At 34.9% G+C, this 21,427-nt stretch overlaps 1 protein-coding gene across 5 annotated transcripts in view; it reads left to right on the top strand.

Annotated features, from left to right (window-relative positions):
- SREK1 (splicing regulatory glutamic acid and lysine rich protein 1) overlaps window positions 1-18,913 on the top strand; it is a 45,438-nt gene extending 26,525 nt beyond the window's left edge. For 4 of the 5 annotated variants that reach the window (XM_004764521.3, XM_004764523.3, XM_045075268.1 and 1 more), the window contains 5 exons: window positions 3,435-3,554; window positions 3,898-4,266; window positions 8,408-8,503; window positions 15,435-15,579; window positions 16,729-18,913. In XM_004764521.3, coding sequence (XP_004764578.1) covers window positions 3,435-3,554; window positions 3,898-4,266; window positions 8,408-8,503; window positions 15,435-15,579; window positions 16,729-16,878 — 880 coding nt within the window. In that variant the 3' untranslated portion in view covers window positions 16,879-18,913. The remainder of the gene's footprint in view (window positions 1-3,434; window positions 3,555-3,897; window positions 4,267-8,407; window positions 8,504-15,434; window positions 15,580-16,728) is intronic. The other variant, XM_004764522.3, reaches the window with a different exon arrangement.
- The last annotated feature ends 2,514 nt before the right edge of the window (window positions 18,914-21,427 follow it).

The raw sequence follows: 21,427 nt of genomic DNA, 5'->3' as shown, positions 1-21,427 counted from the left end.
AAAAATTGAGCTCAAGAGTAATTACTTCTTTTCTGAGAAGGAAAGAGACCAGTGACCTGAATCTCATTTTGTGTTGATTATAAGAGCTGTGCTCCAAATCTAATACCTTACTGGTTTTCTAAGGCTGGAAAAAAGGAAAACATGATTAACATCAGTTTCCTTGATAATCTCTGTGAAGATTTATCTATTGGAGCAAATTTACTTAACTCTCTGCTTTAAGGTTCCTGCTTTTATCATTTTAAGTATATTTGGATATTTTCCCTTTCCAAGAGTTAGTAGGGGAAGGATTTTTCAGTCTAAAGTGAAACTTGTTAGTTACTGTTCTTAAGTCATGAGAGTGTTCTCCTCAGGGTTTGTCTATGTAGCATTAGAAATTACTTGCTTTTGGCATACACACATATACATGTAACACTCTCATATATTTATGTAGTATATAAATTTATATTACACTAAATTTATACTAATACAGTATAAATATACTAAAGTAACTTTATTAAAGTTTAAATTTACTAAAGTAAATTTATACTATACTAATTTTTACACATGTATAGAAACACATGTAGCCTTTACTGAGTTCATAAAGAAATACAAAAGAATAAAGGTTCTTTTTAAGGGGGGAAAAAATCCCTTGAAATCCCTGAAAATATTTGACTTAAGGATCTTGATATGTAAGGAACTTCCCCTCAGCTCTGGCTCTGCCCCACTAGACTTACTATCAGGAGTGTGAGTTTCAGGAGCCTTTGCTCTTGAAGGCTTACCCTCTTCTACTTTCTCAGCATTTTCAGATGCTTCTGGAGCCTCCTCCAGCCCCTATCCTTTCCCTTTTCCTTCCCTTGTAAGGAGGCAGGAAGGGGTTTCTTGTCCCTATGACCTTGGCTAGGACCAGGGAGATGTATTTTGACTTTGCTCAAATTTTTATATGTGTTTTTTTCAAAGGGCAGTGTTAGAAAAGGTGGGTAGTACTGTAATTATTATATTTTAAAGTTAAGTAACCTTGACAGACCAGCATGGGAACTATAAGACATTTTATAGTACTTTAATGTGAAACAGCGGACTTAGAATTGAACTTTGATGAGACATGATGGTAAGTTGCCCTGTATTTACATTTTAATTTATAAATGTGGTTTTGCACATTATGCTAAAATGAGATCTCCTGATGATAACTCAAGTCTTTCTCTTTGGTTGGATTAGATTTGCTCTTGACTTGAAGCTTTTTGCATTCCTAATCATAACACTTGTTTGGAGGTGACTAGTGGATGAAATAGGGACGTGATAGTTTTTAATGTCAAAATTAAAAGATAGTGATTACTCTTGGGACTTTGAAACTCTGAGGACCTGTAGGGTAAGGTGGGAATCCAAATGATCAGTGTTTTTAAAATTAATTCTTGCTAAGGCTATATCTAATTTTTTAAAAGGTGTTTCTTTGCTTAATTAAGGTTGGAAAGCAGTGTTTGAGGAAAACAAAATTACTATGTATATTTTTAGCAAGTTAACTAGAACAAAAATATAAAGACTTTCTATTAAGTACGTAGAAGCAAAGGCCTTATAAAACATTCTCCTCATGTGGATGTCTGTAAATGGATTAAAAATGGCTTAAGTTTTGCAGTTTTGCCTTAATACCTAGCACACGACCCTTTATCTCTTGAGTTATTAAAGATTTCAGCAAACTGGCTTATCTTTCTCTATTAAAAATATGGTATTTTCAATACCATAATGTATAATTTTTAAAGCCATAAAATAGATAAGTGGTTCAGTTGAAAATTAGCTGTTGGGAAACATTTTAGGTACTGAAAATGTGTTTAAAAAAACAGGATTTCATTATTCATTGAAAATTGTCTTGAGATTTTTCTGGCTTCTTAGCATACCACAAGCATTTAACTGTATGTATTTCTTTTATAGATCTTTGCTTTAACTTAACTCATGAAAACATGACTATCAAGATGAATTTTAATTATATAAAGCATACTTGTGGAAGTTCATTTGATCTCCTTGGAATAAAGCTGTAACTTAAAGTTTTCATTTATGTTAATTGTTAATGCTGATGATCTTGAAAATTAAGAATTTTGAACATTTACTCTGTGCCTGACACAGCTAGGCATTCGTTCATGCATGATCCGATTCAGTCCTCATGACCCCCCTAGGCGATAAAGGTTTGATTCTCCAACTTTGTAGATGAAGAAACTAGGCTTAGTGCGAGGCTAAGCGAGTAGCCAGAGTTCTCACAGCTAGTATGTGGCAGAGCTGAGTGTCAGAGCCAGATTGTTTTGCTCCAGAGCTGGTGAGTCTTGTCACTTTGTGCATTCAGTTTTGTTATATTTTGATAAATAGTTACTAGGATAAAAATTACAATATATAAGCACTATTTCAGTGGGAATAAGGAGCCTATAGAATTTCAGAATTGAAGTAACCTTTATTTTTCTTGCAAGAATTCTAGTAATAAAGGGTTTTTTTTAGGGACACCTGGGTGGCTCAGTCGGTTAAGTGTGTGCTTTTGGCTCAAGTCATGATCTCAGAGTCCTGGATTTGAGCTCCACATTGGGCTTCCTGAGTCTGCTTCTTCCTCTCCTCAACCCCTCCCTCCCCGTCTTGTGCTCACATTCAAATAAAAATCTTAAAAAGGGGGGGGTGGTGCCTGAGTGGCTCAGTCTGTTAAGCGTCTGCCCTCAGCTCAGATCATGATCCTGGTATCATGGGATTGAGGCCCACATCAGGCTCCCTGCTCGTCCGCTTCTCCCTCTGCCTGCTGTTCCCAGAGCTTGTACACACTCTCTCTCTCTCACTCTTGTTACATATCAAATAAATAAATATTTAAAATGAAAAAAAAAAAACGGTTTCTTTTAAGAGCTATGTTTATGTAGTTATAAAATCAAGAGGTCTTAGAGATCCAGCATTTAATTATCTGTAGCTTCAACTCATGAGTAATGTTTATTTTCCTGTCATACTAGGAGTGTAATTAGTACTGTGCTTCCTTACACATTCTTAATATATGTTATGACAGACATCACACTGCCAGCTAGAGAAACTCTTGAGCCAGGAAACCACTGTTTGTCAAAGTATCACCATTAGCAGTTCAATTACATGCAAGTTAAGAGTTTAATTTATAGTATAAAACTTGTTCTGTGGGAGAAGTCATATGGTAACAGGCATATAATAATTAGCACGGGAAAGCCACACTTGGAAATAATAGCTTCAGTCTGACATAGAAAATAATGTAATTTCTTTCTCTGTATTCTGAAAATGAAGTGTTTGGTAAAGTTGCTAAAAATAATTTATTGCAAATAATCTGACTGAGGCGTTATGTAATAGAGAATTTTAAAATACAGATATTGTTGGGGTCAGTTTTAAAATTTTCTTACTTGAAAAACATCTTAAATTTTTAAAAATTACAATTGTAAGAGTAAGTTTTGACATTCTAACAACTTGTTTTTCTTTAGGAGTAGATCCCATAATAGATCACGTTCAAGACAAAAAGACAGACGTAGATCCAAGAGCCCACATAAAAAACGCTCTAAATCAAGGGAGAGACGGAAATCAAGGAGTCGTTCACGTTCACGGTGAGTCTTGGGGAAATTAGCGGTAATTTTTCTCATGGCTTCATTTGTTAAAAAATTATTGTGGTTTAGGTTTCTAATGAGAGACATTTAATATTTTTTATTGCTTTAAGTAGTGATTAATATTGATTGCCATTGATTGGAATCTGATGATCAGAATGACTCATGAGGTTTCTAAAATATGTAATTAAACTGGGTAACTGTTTCATCTAACAGCCTCATGTACACCTGGGTTATATAGAAATTATAAGCTAGTATAAGTTGTTTTGTTGAAGAAAGGGAGGTCCTTTTTGGGGAGTAGAATAATTTTAGTTGTGAATTTATTTATTTATTTTTGTTTTTAAAGGGACAAGAGAAAAGACACCCGAGAAAAGATCAAGGAAAAGGAAAGAGTGAAAGAAAAAGATAGAGAAAAGGAAAGGGAAAAAGAGAGAGAAAGGGAGAAGGAACGTGAAAAAGAAAAGGAACGGGGTAAAAACAAAGACCGGGATAAAGAACGGGAAAAAGACCGGGATAAAGACAAGGAAAAGGACAGAGAGAGAGAGCGGGAAAAAGAACATGACAAGGAGCGAGACAAGGACAAGGAACAGGACAAAGAAAAGGAACGAGACAAGGACCGATCCAAAGAGATAGATGACAAAAGAAAGAAGGATAAAAAATCCAGAACACCACCCAGAAGTTACAATGCATCAAGAAGATCTCGTAGTTCCAGCAGGTTTGATAATGCTTAAAATTTTTACGAAAGGGTTTACTGATAACAAATGAGAATCTGAATTTTAACCAAGGGGAAGAGGTTATTCTACATAAGTGAGAACAGTACAATAATACCAGAACGTTGCCCTTTAATTGCAGAATAAACATTTCTCTAATAGAGCACTTGCCACAGTATTAGAATCTGTGAGGTGGAAGAGATGATAATTGGGCAATTCGAAAAGTTTTAACTATCCTTTGTAATCCCTGGTATAAAACAGTGACTGCTGCTGCTTATTTTCTTGGAGGATGAGATGGCAAGGACAAGGTTTCCTTTTTTCTTTCCCCTGACCTTCTTTTTAACCTCTTGGTAAATTTTCATATTCAGAATGCTTATTAAAATTTCATTTGTTTTTACTGCTCTGTTTTGTTAAGTGCATGACTTTTAAATTTTTGTTTTCCTTGATCTGTCAATATTAAGATTTTCCTTTTTTCTTAGGACTGTTCCGTTTATTAATAAGTACACTGCCACCAGGTGGCAGCACGTTGCCATAGTAACAGCTGCAAAAAGAAGACCTAGACCTTCCTTGATTCAAGATTATCTAAACCTATATCCATTATTCCACATGATATAGTAACTGAGTAAATGGGAGTTCTTAATTTTTTTAATAGTAGATCTTAAAAATACTAAACAAAACACCTATTTTAGCAAGTTTTTATGACTTTTAAACTTGGTTTTTCATAGAAGGTGATTGGAGATGAATGCATATTTCCCGTTTTTCTAACTTTGTGTTCTAGTAGCTTGTTCTTAATATACCAGTCTTTGGTTAGGTAATACAAGATAATTGCAGGCATTTGTTGAATGCTTTACCAAGTGTCAGATTTTGTTTTGGCACAATTTTTCATGACTGGCCTTACTTAATTGCCATAGTAAGTCTGTGAGAAGACTATTAGTATCATGGTTTCCAAGTGTGATAATACCACGGCTTAGGGGAGGTTTTCCATCTGCTCTGCACTTCCATATTAGAAATATGGTAGTTCTTGGGGCACTTGGGTGGCTCAGTGGGTTAAGCTGCTGCCTTCAGCTCAGGTCATGATCTCAGGGTCCTGGGATCGAGTCCCGCATCGGGCTCTCTGCTCAGCAGGGAGCCTGCTTCCTTCTCTCTCTCTCTCTCTGCCTGCCTCTCAGTGTACTTGTAATTTCTCTCTGTCAAATAAATAAATAAAATCTTTAAAAAAAAAAAAAAAAAATATGGTAGTTCTTTTTCTTCTTTTTAAGAGATTTTGTTTAATTGAGAATTCTCTAATCAGAACTTGGTACCTGCTTTAAGAAACTACCGCAGAAGCATAAAATCGAAAGTAATAGTGTATGTAAACAGACCGCTGTTGTATTTCAGCACATTGAACCAGAAACTGAAGAATTAACTTAGCTTCTTTACTGTGGACCTCAGTCAAGCCTTGCAACTATTCTTTTGCTGCACAGTGATTTTATTGATTGTCTGTCACACCTTCTTTTGTGTTTATATGATCATTTAATTATTGCCCTTCGTAACAGAAAACAATGTTTTGGTTCCTTTTAATTTCAGTTGAATTTACTTTTTAGATGACTTTGAAATATTTAGTTTTGTAGGGGGCCATTTTAAGTTACTTGACATTTAAGGAAGTTGAGATGTTTACATTCATTCCTAAATATATTAACTAACCTCTGGGGCCTGGAAAAGAAAGGCTAACTAACACTAGTTTCTAAAGGTTCAGAAGTTTGGTATGTTTTATGCTTTCATAAGAGCTTGGTGAAGAGTTACAATTTGTCATCTTTTAGCATTTTCCTGTTTTTTATGTGCTCTGATTTGTTTAGTAAACAGGAAACATTTTCATGGCTCGGAAAAATAGGGTATGTGGCATTTTATTTTCAACATTGTCCTCTAACCTACATTTTAATTTTTTTTTAATTTTTAAAAAATTTTTTCAAAAGATTTTTTATTTGTTTGACAGAGAGAGAGATCATAAGTAGGCAGAGAGTCAGGCAGAGAGAGAGAGAGAAGCAGGCTCCCCGCTGAGCAAAGAGCCTGATGCAGGGCTCCATCCCAGGACACTGAGATCATGACCTGAGCCGAAGGCAGCGGCTTAATCCACTGAGCCACCCAGGTGCCCCTAACCTACATTTTTAAATTTTGATACTTCTACAACTTTCATAGTATTTTAAGTAACAAGCAATAAAGCTAGTGAAGAGAAAGGAAATATTGACACTGAGTATGTGCAGGACACTGTGTGTGGTACTTACAGGTATCATCCTAAATCCTCATAGCAGCACTATCAAGCTTAGTTATTAACCCGATTTTCCAGTTGGAAAAACTGAAACTCAGGTTAAGTAATATGGCCCTAGTCATGCAACTGGTAAGTGGTGGAACTAAAATTTAAATCTAAGTGTAACCAACTACAGGTACTTTTACTACCCCTGACTGCCTCTTTCTCACCTAATTGGTGTTCTGGATTGCTGTCTGTCCAGACTTAGCTCTCATTATCATCAGCTGTTAGTTACTAGATGTCTATCTGTACACAGTGCTTCCTGAACAAAGTTAAACAGTCAAAACTGGTCGCAGTGGAACTATTTTGAGGGTAAACAAAGTCTAAGATACATTGATATTCTCATACTATGAAATAAGTATTTGTGGTACTTATACAGAGCTGTTACAGAATGTCACAGACTGAATGGATTGTCTTTCCCTAATTTTCACATTAGTCAGGAAGTATAATTTTGGGGTGTTCTGGAATAAAATTGGGTAATGAAGGAGAGATCTTGAGGTAAAATTGGAATTGATGGTATTTTCAAAGTTCTTGGCTATTATAGGCAAAATGCTTCTTTAGCTTAGAATTTTATTTATTTATTTATTTGACAAGAGAGATCACAAGTAGGCAGAGAGGCAGGTGGGGGTCAGGGGAAGCAGGCTCCCCACAGAGCAGGTAGCTTGATGTGGGGCTCGATCCCAGGATCATGACCTGAGCCGAGGCATAGGCTTAACCCAGTGAGCCACCCAGGCACCCCTAGCCTAGAATATTCTTACTGAGGGTGGTGTGGAGAACTTAGATTCTAGGGGTTTTGGTTCTTTCACCTATATGGCCACTAATTATTAGAGCTCCTTGGGAGGTGATTGTACACATTAATCATAGTAAGTATGTCCTCCTACCTCATCCCTGAATTACGGACATCTTGAAATTAATTGTTTCTCAGTTGACCACACTTATAAATAAAGTTATTTGGTAACATGTTAAACAAAATAGTTTTTAATAATATAAACATTGTTAATTCAGTGGTTATTTTTTATTTCATATTTAAGCCACCCCAGGTTTTAACTATTTTACTTCTGTCTAAGCAACTTGTTCATTCGGTTTAAATGAATAGAGCAATAAAATGGTAGGAAGTTGGAGGATAAAACAATTTCTCTGTAAAACAGATTCATGTAAATTATTTTTTAGAGACATTCTAAATGCTTGAATTTGGGAAGTTCACATTTTGGAAGCCAACTTAATCTTTCTATAAAATAATCCACAGTGGGGCAGCAAGGAGTTAGATGCAGGACAAAGGATCTGGATAAGCAGAACATATTTTAGATCCTGGAGAAGAACATACTTAACTTGAGAGAATCTGAAATATCCATTGATATTTTTTTTCATTCAGGAAATTAGTGTTCAAATAAACCAGATGAAAAGGAGTCTTCTCCCTTTTCTGTTATGAAATCTTAGAACATATTTTTATGTCCATAAAATTTATGGTTCAAAATTTGACTTGCAGTAATATTAGATAATAGAACATGTTCTTGGGGGCCTGGGTGGCTCAGCCGTTAGGCATCTGCCTTCAGCTCAGGTCATGATCTCAGGGTCCTGGGATTGAGCCCTGCATCAGACTCCCTGCCTGGCAGGAATCCTGCTTCTCCCTCTCCCACTCATCCTGCTTGTTTTCCCTCTCTTATTGTGTTTCTCTCTGTCAAATCAATCAATCAATCAATCTTTAAAAAAAAAAAAAATGTTCTTTAAAGGACATGAGTTTAAACTGGTCTTTGAAGACTACTGTTAACTAGAGAGTCTTAAGGTCCCTTTTGTTTTTGTGTATTTGAATTGCGCTTTATTAAAATTGCTGCATTTTTAAATGATATATTTGTTATTTTCAGGGAAAGGCGTAGGAGGAGGAGCAGGAGTTCTTCCAGATCACCAAGAACATCAAAAACTATAAAAAGGAAATCTTCTAGATCTCCGTCTCCTAGGAGGTAGGTTGAAAGTGTGTACTAAATCCAAGGATGGGGGCGCGTGGGTGGTTCAGTGGGTTAAAGCCTCTGCCTTCGGCTCAGGTCATGATCCCAGGGTGCTGGGATCTAGCCCCGCATTGGGCTCTCTGCTCAGCGGGGAGCCTGCTTCCTCCTTTCTCTCTGCCTGCCTCTATACCTACTTGTGATCGCTCTGTCTGTCAAATAAATAAATAAAATCTTAAAACAACAACAACAAAACCTAAATCCAAGGATGGAGCAGGGGAAGAAAATTTTTCTTCTTGGTCTATTTTTGAAATTTTTATTTTGAATGAGTAGTATGTTACACATTTGCATGTTCAGAAATCCCAACACTATAAAAAGTAATACATCAGTTCACCTATGCACTACTCTGTGTCCATAAGTAGTGACTTCATTTTTTGGATTGTATATTCTTCTGTTTTTGTGTAGAGATCTATAACATTTAAATTTATAGTTTCTTTTCATATTTCTTATCCAGAAGGTAGCACAAAAAAACACTTGTGCCCTTGCTTTTTGTCAGTCAACAGACTGGAGACCTTTATGTATTCATCAGCGAGTGCTGCTTTACTCTTTTTTAGAACTGCATGGACTTCATTGTGTGGCAGTACTTTGGTTTATTTAACCAGCCTGCAGTAGTATGGGTTTGCTTAATTTTCCTGTATTATAAATTACTGTACTGTACTATAGTGAATACCTTTGGACTTAACTTCATTGTGTGCAGGTTATGTGGGAAAATTCCAAAAGTGGTGTTGTGTCACAGCTTGTGTGTGTTTATAATTTGGACAGGTGTTTCTTTATTGCCCTCCATATAGATTGGCAGCAGTTTGCATGTCAGCTGGCTATGTATGAGAGTGTTTTCTCTCAGCTGCACTGTATTATGTTACTATAGTTGTGGGTTTTTGACTGTCTGATAGATGAGAAATTGTATCAGTATATAATCAGTAATTTTAGTTGCATTTCTCTGAATAGTGAAGGTGACCTTCTTGTCATATATTTGAAGGCCATATATATTTCCTTTTCTGTGAATTGTTGGTATACTTTGGCCATTTTTTTGTGGGGTCTGCTTTTTGTTTTTAGAATTTCCTTATATCCAGGGGCTCTTTTTATATTAGAGTGATTTTTTTTTTTAAGTATTGTTTTTATTTTTGTTTGTGTTTTAGTTTTTAACAAGCTCTACCCCCAGCATGGTGCTCGAACTCAAAACCCTGAGATCGAGAAGTTGCATGCTCTTCTGAGCCAGCTAGGCCCCCCCCCCAATTAGGGAGATTAGTGATTTGATATGAGGTATCATTCCTACTTTGTCATTTCTTTTCAGAAAATATTATAAGACTTGATTTTAAAGAGGATTTTGATTTTTTTTATAATTACCCAAGTTTTTTCTTTTCTTTCTCTTTCTTTTCTTTTCTTTTTTTTTTTTGTTTTCTTTAAAGTAGAGTGTAAAACCAGTGTGGAGCCTCAGACTCAAAACCCTAAGATTGAGGGTCACATGTTCTACTGACTGAGCCAGTCAGGTGCCCCTCAGATTTTTTCTTTTATGACTTCTGGATTTTGAGTCACATCAGATTAGGTCTTTTCTATTCTAAGATTATAATCAAATGCCATCCATTGTTTCTTCTTATAATTTTATGGTTTTACTTACTGTATTAAAATCTTTGATCCATTAGGAGGAGGTCATCCTTATGTATAATATGGCATGTGGATCCAATTTTATTTTTCCATATGCTTTTCTTTTGATCAGTATCATTTATTAAAAACTCAGTTTTTTTAACTTTGATTTGTTATATTGCCTTTTCAGGTATTAAATATTTCTTTCTGTAAATGGGTCTATTTCTGGGTCCCTGGGTTGGTTTGAATTATTATCATGTACCAATGCTCCAGGCTTTTAATTACTCAAATTGTGTAGTATTTTTTAAACATTTAGTCAGTCTGATCCTCCCCCACACTTCGACTGCTGTTTTTTGAGCATTTTTGACAATTCTTACCTGTGTTGTTTTTTTTTTTCCCATTTGAAAATAAGAGTCAGTTGTTTAGGTTCTAGAAATAAAATCTTGAATAAAATATAGAAATAAAATATAGAAATAAAGTTAACTTAGGGGACATTGATAAATTTATTTTTTAAATAAATGAAGCTTTGTGATAGTCAGTTTTTCTATACCGACTCTTTTTCACTTTGTTAAACCATCCATAGCATTATTTTAAGAATGTTTCAGTGTGGGTACCTGGGTGGCTCAGTGGGTTAAGCCTCTGCCTCTGGCTCAGGTCATAATCTTGGGGTCCTGGGATTGAGTCCCACATCGGGCTCTCTGCTCAGCAGGGAGCCTGCTTCCCTGTCTCTCTCCGCCTGCCTCTCTGCCTACTTGTGATATCTCTTTCTTTCTCTCTCTGTAAAATAACATAAATAAATCTTAAAAAAAAAAAAAAGAATGTTTCAGTGTTTGTTTTATACAGATTTTATGCAATTTCTGAGTTTATTCCTAGATCTTTTTTTGTTGTTGCCCTTGTTAATGAAGTCTTTTCTTTCGTTATGTCCTCTCATTGCTGGTTGGCTTTGTGCTGCAAAGGAAGGTTATTGCATTCTGTGTATTTATTTTTCATTTCACTACCTTAATGAATGGGTATAGTTTTTCGGTTGGTTTTCCCTGGTTTTATAGGTACAGAAAAGAGAAATTTATAAAAACCTTTGTCAGCGTGTAGAGAAGAGCATGTTTCTCAGTAGGGGTCTTATGTTTATTTGCATTGTTTCAGGGTGAAGATAATGGACGGCATTACTGTAGTTGTGGGCCACATATATATTTTTAATACTTTGCTCATGAAAGAACTTTTCAGTTAGGAACTCAAATTAGATAAAAAGTTGTGTTCACAAAGTTACTTTTTGCCTGTTTGTTGTGCGTTGCTCCCCATTCACCTTCTGTGAGTAATCGATTGTTTTTATCCTTCCTGTGTTTCTTTTTGTAAAATTAAGCAGATGCATTGATTAGAATAACTCCTTCTTCACGAAAGATAGCATACATTATGTATACACTGTGTGTGTGTGTGTGTGTGTGTGTGTGAGAGAGAGAGAGAGAGACACTACCTAGCCCCAACTACACCTTGGGTTTATTTATATATAGACTTAAAAGATTTTATTTATTTATTTGGCAGAGAGCACACAAGCGGGGGAGAGACAGGGAGAGGGAGAAGCAGGCTCCCTGTGGAGTAGGGTGCCTCTTGGAGGACTCGATCCCAAGACCCTGGGAGCATGATGGGAGCTGAAGGCAGATGCTTAACCGACTGAGCCACCTAGGCGCTCCTTAGGTGTTTCTTTTGTTGTTGTTTTTTTGAATTGAGAAGTAATCCACATGTCATAAAATTCACTTTAAATATGCAACTCACTGGTTTTTAATGAGGTTCACAGTATCGTCAACCATCACTGCTACTTAATTCCAGAATATTTTTTTCACTTGAAACCCGTACCCATAAGCACTTAATCCCTACTAGCTCCTGGGAGTCCCTAGTCTAACTTACTCTGTGGATTTGCCTGTGCTGGACATTGGTATATGGACTCATGCAGTATGTGTAGTGTTCTGTATTTGTATTACATTAAATGTAATGTTTTCAAGGTTCGTGTTAGAGCATGTATTGATATCTTATTCCTTGTGTGAATAATACTCCGTTGAATGGATGAAACCATGTTTTACTTATCCATTCATTAATTAATGAACTTAGTATTTTTCCATTTTCTAACTATTATGTATAATGCTTCCATGAACATTCATTCACAAGTTTTTGTGTAGGCACTTGTTTTCCTTTCTCTGGAGCACGGGCCTAGGGAGTGGTAATTGCTGAGTCTTAGAGTACACTTTTTTTTTTTTTAAATCAGTATGCAGAGCAGCGAATCAATTTATTTACTTATTTACTTACTTTTTAAATTTGTAAGTAATCTTAGGGTGGCACTAGTCACCTGCTGTATGAAGTGAACCAGCCAGGTGTCCCTCTCCTTATCTTTTTAGGAACTGCCAGACTGTTTTCCCAAGTGCCTCTGTCATTCGACCTTCCCACCAGCATTGTGCTAGCACTCCCAGTTTCTCTGCATGCTCACCAACACTTGTTATTGTCTGCCTCTGATTATAGCCATTCTACTGAGTGCATAATGGTATCTTGTACCATCTTGTAGTTTTGGTTTGCGTTTTTCTAATGAATAGTGATGTCGAGCATCTTTTTTTTTTTAAAGATTTTATTTATTTATTTACTTGACAGAGATCACAGGTAGGCAGAAAGGCAGGCAGAGAGAGGGGGAAGCAGGCTCCCCCCCCTGCTGAGCAGAGAGCCCGATGTGGGGCTCGATCCCAGGATCCTGGGATCATGACCTGAGCTGAAGGCAGAGGCTTCAACTCACTGAGCCACCCAGGTGCCCCTGTTGAGCATCTTTTTGTGTGCTTTATTGATCATTTATATATCTTAGGGGACATGTCTTTTCAAGTTTTCTGCCCATTTCCAAATTGGGTATTTGTATTTTGTTAAGTTGTGAGAGTTCTCTAAATTCTTTATATTAATCTCGTACCAGAGACATGATTTGCAAATATTCTCTCCTGTTTTGTGGGTTGCTTTCTCATTTTCCTGATACTATTCTTTGGTTCACAAAAGCTCTTAATTTTGATGTAGTCAGATTTGTCTATTTTTTCCTTTCAATGCCTGTGCTTTTGGTGTCCTATCCAGAAAATCATTTGTAAATGCAGTGTCATGAAGATCTTCTCCTGTGTTTTCTTCTAAGAATTTTATAGTCTTAGCATACACATTTAGGTCTTCAATCTATTTTGAGTTAACTTTTTAATATAGTATAAGATAATGGTCCAACTTTATTCTTGTACATGTGGGTATCCAGTTTTCCTGATGTCATTTGTTGAAAAGAGTGTCCTTTCCCCATTGAATGGGTCTTAGCATCCTTGTCAGAAATCATTTGAACCATTTATGTGGGAGTTTATTTCTGGGTCTTCTGGTCTATTCCAGTGGTTTATTTTCTGTCCTTATATAGTACTGTACTGTTTTGATTACTGTACCTTGTAAGTAAGTTGGGAATGCTGTGCCTTCAACCTTTATTCTTTTTAAGATTGTTTTTGCTGTTTGATGTCCTTAAAGATTCTGTATGCATTTTAGGGTGAGTTTTTGTATTTCTGCAACAACAGCAATGGGATTTTGATAGAGGTTGCATTCAGTCTCTAGGTGGCTTTGGATACTGTTGCCATTTTAATAATACTTAAGTCTTTCAATCCATAAACATGAATGTCTTTCTATTTATTTGTCCTCATCTTTTTCAGCAAATTTTTTGACTCCTTGGTTAAATTTACTCCTAAGACATTTATTCAGTTTGATGTGATTGTTCCCTTGATATTTAAAAATTCTGTAGAAAGATGCACACATATGTTGTAAATATGTCATTTTTCCTTTGAATATGGTAATGTATTTTTTTTCCTTGCGAAGGTTTATGTAGGCAAATTTTTTTTTTTTTTTTTTTTTTTTTATTTGACAGAGAGAGAGATCACAAGTAGATGGAGAGGCAGGCAGAGAGAGCGAGAGAGAGAGGGAAGCAGGCTCCCTGCTGAGCAGAGAGCCCGATGCGGGACTCGATCCCAGGACCCTGAGATCATGACCTGAGCCGAAGGCAGCGGCTTAACCCACTGAGCCACCCAGGCGCCCTATGTAGGCAAATTTATCAGTCTTTTATTGTACCTGAATTTAGTTGTCGTTAAAAAAAATCTTACAGGAATTTTGCTTTGAAAAGGTGGGTAAATTTTCTTCTAGCATTTGTATTTTATTTTAAAAATTTAGGTTTCTCATCCATTTGGACCTATTTATATATTGTGGAATGAGATACGAGATATTGATTGAGTTTTATCACTTACCAAATAATAATCCAGTTGTAAGACCCATCTTTTCCTCGATGACTTGAGATGCTACCTTTCTTATACTAAATATTTATATGTACTTAGTTCTGCTTGCCCAGTGTCTTTATTTGTTTTCTTGGTCTTTGTCTTTATTTTTGAATTATTCATAATAAGAGAAAAAAGCTTAAAATTCCACGTTAAGGCCAACTTGTTAAAATAGAAACTCTTGGGGCGCCTGGGTGACTCAGTGGGTTAAAGCCTCTGCCTCCAACTCCGGTCATGATCCCAGGGTTCTGGGATCGAGCCCTGCATTGGGCTCTCTGCTCAGTGGGGAGCCTGCTTCCTCCTCTCTGCCTGCCTGCCTCTCAGCCTACTTGTGATCTCTCTCTGTCAAATAAATAAATAAAATCTTAAAAAAAAATAAAAAGGTAGAAAATCTTATGTTTCCGATTGGAAATACAATGTTTTGTTCTCTAATTCTAAGGGTATATTGTTTTTATCATTGGAACTTGTTCTTGTAGTCTTCCCTTAACTTTTGATCTTGAATTGGTGCGACTTGTTTATAATGGTGAATGACAATGACAGTAGCACTGTTATTTTGAAATTCCAAGTTTTGCTGATATTCAGTCATTCAGTCCTCCCTGGGAGATGCCTTTAATTGTTTGTCCTTTTCATTCCTTTCTGCTCATTTTTTGCTTTGAAAAGGTGGGTAAAAAACCTGTGTATTTGGTTTTATTTTAATCTCATTACAGTTGATAAATAAATCTTGAACAAATAAATTGAAAATACGAAATTGTGGTTTATGTGAACACATGGTGGCCTCTGCAAAGACTTGGGCATCTTTAAAAAATTAATTTTTTAATTAATTAATTTTTAAATTAATACGAAGTGGAGTAGGTGGGGCTATAGGACTGTTTATGTTACTTGGTCAGACCAGATTACTGATGGGCTTACATATAGTGCATTAGTGTTAGAGAAGACTGTTTTGTCAATGACATAGTAGGTCTTTAATCTCTTAGAAGTTAACTGGCATATTATCACTATTCTTATAGCAGAAATAAGAAGGATAAAAAGAGAGAAAAAGAAAGGGACCATATTAGTGAAAGAAGAGAGAGAGAACGATCAAGCTCTACAAGAAAAAGCTCTAATGACCGAGATGGAAAGGAAAAGTTGGAGAAGAACAATACTTCACTTAAAGTAAGTAGCAGGCATTCATTATTTAGGCTTTGAATAATTAATAATTGAGATTTTTTTTTTTTTTTTTTACATAGGACTAGGTGTAGACCAAAACCTTTTTGAGGGCTGTGGTATTTTGTATGTTTTTGGTATCTTTTAATATTTATTCAATTGGTAACTTTTTTAAGCTGGATTTTTGAAGGGATGAGGTAAGAGCTAACTGAAACTCATATGCTTTCCTTACTTTAGGGAGTCCTAGAATGGCATACAATAAGACTGTTTGTACATAACGTGTATTATATGTGGAACAATATATGATAAGGTATTTGATTTTATACAAAGATTTCTGGTTGAGGGTATTTTCCTCAAAAAATATATATATTCTTGAAATAGATTTGTTTCAGCAAATCTGACAAAAGTTCTGTCATCATAGGTTTTGTAATGTACACTGAAATTAGTAGATTTACTGGATTAGAATAATTAATGGAAAACCAAATTCCACCAAGTAAGGGTATTTTTTGGGATAAATATTTACTTATGAATTACATTAATTGCTTTGCTATTTCAGTAAGTGTATTTGTATTTGGAAATCAATTATGAGTTTTGGAGCTTTCATCTTACAATTTTATTTACTCATTGGTAGGGGTTTATCATCATTGTCTGTAACGTTGATAATGCCTCTTGAGCATTTCTGTATGTCTGATCTCAGAGATTGTTCCATATGTTCTCATTTAATTCTCCTTTGAACTGAGGGCAGAATTGCACTGTTCTTGAGCAGTCTTTGCTAGGACAAACAGTGATTTCTTTTTCTACATCCTCTAAATTTTTCTTCTTTGGTATCCAGATTACAGATCTATCCTGGCATCTTTGGGAACTGTTTAACTCTTTAAGCAGATCTCTTCCATTTTTTCAATTCAGTAATGTTTACTGAACACTTCCTAGACTTTCTTCTAGATTATTTTATTCTAATTTAATTTACAGTTTCCATATTTTATGAGAAGTATGGAGGACACACTGATACATGTTTGCATATCTTATTTATATGATAAGGTAATGACAGAAAATACCTACTTTTACTAAGTTCACAGAAATATATATGTTATCCATAACCAGATGTAACAGGAAATTCTTGAGAAAAATATTAAATGTGTGGCTTCATACTTACTTTAGGAGAAGGAACACAATAAAGAACCAGAAGCAAGCGTGGGCAAAGAAGTAGATGACAAGGATGCACCAAGGACCGAGGAAAACAAAGTACAGCAAAATGGAAATTGTCAGCCAAATGAAGAAAACCTCTCTACCAAAACAGAAGCAGTATAGAACTGACAAATGCACCTCTAAACACACGCTGGAATAAAATCCAAAGCTTTTAAATCTCTCAACAAGATGTTAAACAGTGAAGAAATCCAGTTGAGCATAAAGATACAAACTAACAGCTTTTCTAGTTGTTAGGTGACTGTGTGGCCATCTTGTTCCGGAGTAAGAAAATAAAGCATGGACATCGTGAAAATAACAGGTGTTACCCAGACTCCTCATCTTCTAGAATCTGCATTTCCATGGTGGCTGACACACTCGTTATGTGGTTTGTTAGTGTTTGCCAAGAACCATTAAAAATAAATGGGACATCAAAATCAAATTTGTACTATCCTTAAAGACTGGAGATAAGCATTGGAGGCTCTTTTTAAAAATGGTAGTTGCTGAATTTTGTATTGTTTTACTTTTTTTTTTTAATTTCAATATATACAGATTTGATGATGTGCTTGAAATCGGTGGAAATATATATACATCCTTGTAAGTGCAGAGTATGTAAGAAGTTTTAACATTTACTTCACAGGATTTACGGTGATTGTGTTAAATTCTCACTATTGTGTTTTCTTTTGCTCACTGTTTAGGACAACAGGTTTTTTTTTTTTTTTGTTAAAATAGTTTTACAGACTAAAGTTGCTTAAATAAGTGGATTAACAAACAACTGACAATGCATGCTCCTGTTCTCTCTCAAAAGGAAGAGCACCCGTGTTGAATACTAATAATAGTGCATTAGTATTCAGTGTTTAGAATCATTGGGTCTCCCCACAGAGTAAGCATTTCTTTTTGAACTTTCTTGACATTTCCAAGCTTATTACAAATAATACTGCAGTGTGTTGTCAGCTGTAGGTGGCAAAGGTGCCATTATAAAAAGAAAACTGGGTTTTCAAAATGGGCTATGGGAGCACAAGCTGAAGCTTTAGTGCCTTCTACAATGTGGTATGCTGTTTTCTAGAATTTTATATGTGCTAGTCATTCTCAGTTCATATGGAACATAGATGGATATTCCACTCACTCCCATAGAGAAGGGTGCAAGTGGTATGTCAGAAGAGCTTCTTATGTAGTTCACCTAACATGAGGGAAGTCCTGTTTTCAAGAATGACTTTAGAGCTTAAAACAACAATGCAGTTTTGGGACCATCAGTTTTATACTGTGATAATTGAAAATGAAGCACGTTCGTTCTTTACTTAAATCAGAGCAAACACTTTTGTTGTCTCCATTGGATGGCCTTAATTATTACCTCTTAATCATCTTCTCATAAATGATGTGCAGAAATTCTATGTAAAAGAGAACACATGAGGTTATTTGTTTTAAGGATATGTTTACTTGAGTTTAAAATATAGGTCATTCGTTACTCTTAGGCTCACTTTCTGCAGGAAGTATGCAAGTAGGAAAACAACATTGCTAATATTTTCCCCCAAAGCCATAACTCATAGTTTCAGATATCTTTTCATTATTGTTTTGTTCTCCTAAAAGTTACACCTTTTAATTAGCATGTTATTTAAAAAATCAAGTATCAATTATTTTAATGCAACCTAATACAATCAAATTACTCCGTTGCCTTACCTCATGGGAAGAGTTACTTATAGATTTAAGAAGCTGAGTAGCACATCAGTTACTTGGTTTCAACTTGAGTTTTCTTTTAATGTTAATACTATTGAAACTTAAGTATTTGGTAGAGAATGGAAAGAATTGCCCTTATTGCAATGAAGCCTGGTTTGATTATGAAGCTGCTTAATTACTCTTCATGTGTTCAGAATAACTGTGTTTTTTTTTCCTTTTTGTCACTGTGTACATTAAAATTTTTGAAAATGCTTTACTATGTAAAGTATAGATGGTCATTTTAATCATTCAGCCACATACGGTTGGCTGGTAAACAGCTTATTCTGATACAAGAATGCTTGGGTGCATATGGAAAGATTGCGAAGGAGTGGGTGTCTTGCACCAACAGCTGTCTTATTTATAATATGTAAGTAGAATAGAGCAAATGTTTGAATCTTTGTTATTTTTAGTACCATTTCTCTAATAAAGCTAAGTATTTTAGAGGAAAGTACTTGTTTATGCATTTCAAAATAGCATCTTAGTTTATCATGTTTATCTTGTTTTAGTTGGCATAGTGACTATTTCAACTTGGAGAATGAATGTGTGGTGTCTATAAAATCATCATTTAAAGTTTGAGCTATTTCTTGTACTCTGGAGTCTTAATGTTCCCTGTATTGACAGTTGACAAACTTAATTTGGTTCTTGCTGCTAATTATTTTTCCTGTTGGTGATATTCAGCTTTAAAATGATGATGATGCTTTTGGAAGACTCCGATTTGTTAAAGTTGGACATGAATAGGAATACAAGAGATCCAGAGAAAGTGAAAAAATCCATTCTTAAATGGGCTTATGGAAGCAAAGCTTTCTAGGGCCTGGAGGTATTGGAGTGAGTGTGAGTGTGCATGTGTGTGTGTGTGTGTGAGAGAGAGAGAGAGAGAGAGAGAGAAAGAGAGACTTTTTTGTTTTTGTTCACTTATAGGAGCCAGGTAGGTTTCCATTTATTTGATATTTTCCTGCAAGGCATTTTGTTTTTACTTTAAGGCTATTCTTTTTTTAATCCAGGTAGATGTTGTCAGGAAAACTTGAGGTAAGGCCAAGAAGACAGGTGTTTTATACTTGATCCGTTCTATAATTATCTCTTTAAGCCTGATTGTTTAATCAGAGTAGATTCTTTTCCTGAATTGTGTTGCTATTCACCATTTTAGATCTCTTGTTCTTTCTTTTCAGCAATGAGATGAATTATTTATATTAAGATGGGCCTTCATGATAAGCTGGCTATTTTCATACGTGAAAACAAGTATAAATCCACAACTTCTGCAGTTGTCTCATTATTCTCTATCTAATCCAATTAATTTATAATTGCAAACACTAATCAGCTTGTGATTTTGTTCAGAATTCTTAAATTCAGGAGGTTCTATATATACTGTGTTGATCTTCAGAAATGTCTGAGGTTTAAATTTTGAAATGCTCAAAAATAAGAACTCATATTTAGAATCCTTTCTTTTTTGTGAAGAAAATAACTTCATTTGTGATATTAGTTATTTCTAAGACCTCATTCATTCCTATATATATGTTGCTGTCTTTATCTTAAAACTTAAAAAAAGCCCTTAATCCAAGTCAACTCTGAAGATATTAATTTAAAGGATTATAATATGTAGTGACAGGCTTTTAAACATTTAAAAATCTATTAGAAATAATATGATTTGATTTAAAATTTTTTTTTAGTAGTTGAATTAACTATTAAAATGAGTCCTTTTGGAGGGATGCATTGAGTAACTTAACATTTCAGTGAATCACTATATTTTCACTAAAACATACTATCTGGTTTTAACTGGGTGGGTTATGAAGTTGTCATTTCCACATGTTCTTTATGTTTGAGATTTTTAAAAAATTTTTATTTTACTACTTACATACTTAGTATTCTTTAGTATTTAGTGTTTATTTAGTGTAATGTTCATTTAAAATTGTTTATTTTCAGATTTCAAAAGTTAGTGCTCTTAAAAGGGCTAAATTATATTTCTGGAAGCAGTAGTCCAGTATAATGTAATAAAGTCTTTTAAAATAAAGTTGACTTCCCTACTTATTTTTGGGTTTGTGGATGTATTTGTTTTTCTTAAATCTTCTATTGGTGATTCTGCCTGAAGATTGATAACATTATTTAAAAAATAAAAGCTGGAGCTATTAATGACTTTTGGTCCCTATTCAGGTTGGTAGTAAGTAATAACTAGATTTCTTTCCATTCTATTTTAAGGTATTTTTATAGTTCCTAGCAACTAATTATAACTATTAGTTTATATTTAATATAATGTTTCTTAATATATTATTTTTAAAAGCAGTATTTTAGTTCATTGACTGTTTTTTTAAATTTACTTTGTATCTGGCTAACATTTTAATTTTGAAAATTACCAATCTTTGGGAAACTTCAGATATTTTACTGCTAAGACTTATTTTCCTGGGATTAGAATGGAATAATATAGTTTTCTCCACTCCTGATTCACTTTTATTTGCTAGATAGATAATTAATTGACTATATATGCAAGCCAAATTTATGAAAATCACACTGAAGGAATTAGAGTTGGAGGGATGGAATTCCACCAATCTGAGCTTGTGTGGCAGGCAACAGACTTTTGGGCAACAATCAACAGAGCTCCCTGATTTCCACTGAAGAGAACATTTGGGTGTATTATGTAGTTGTGTAAGTAGTTCAGTTTCATAGTTAACTATTACTCTCCTGAATCTTAACAGTAGTGTTCTTTACATGATGCTATGGATTATTAGGGGAAGAGTTTAAAATGTAAACAAAGATGCTGCATTAGGTGGTGTATATTTATGTGAGTAGGACTACTTCCAAGTGGTACTAGTAAAGATTTATCAAATGATGCTGCTATTGTGTTGCTATATTTTTAATAAAAAAATCTTCAAATCTTGCCACTGTTGAGTAGTAATTTCATGTGTTTCTGAGACATTTACATATTTACGGCTTTTAAAAAAATAACTGAAAAGTGGTAGTAAGCTTTTCCAGG

The sequence above is a fragment of the Mustela putorius genome, unplaced genomic scaffold (assembly GCF_011764305.1).
Source record: "Mustela putorius furo isolate JIRA1106 unplaced genomic scaffold, ASM1176430v1.1 tig00000145_pilon_pilon_pilon, whole genome shotgun sequence".
NCBI classification, from domain to species: domain Eukaryota; kingdom Metazoa; phylum Chordata; class Mammalia; order Carnivora; family Mustelidae; genus Mustela; species Mustela putorius.
This window is presented reverse-complemented; position numbering and strand designations above follow the sequence as displayed.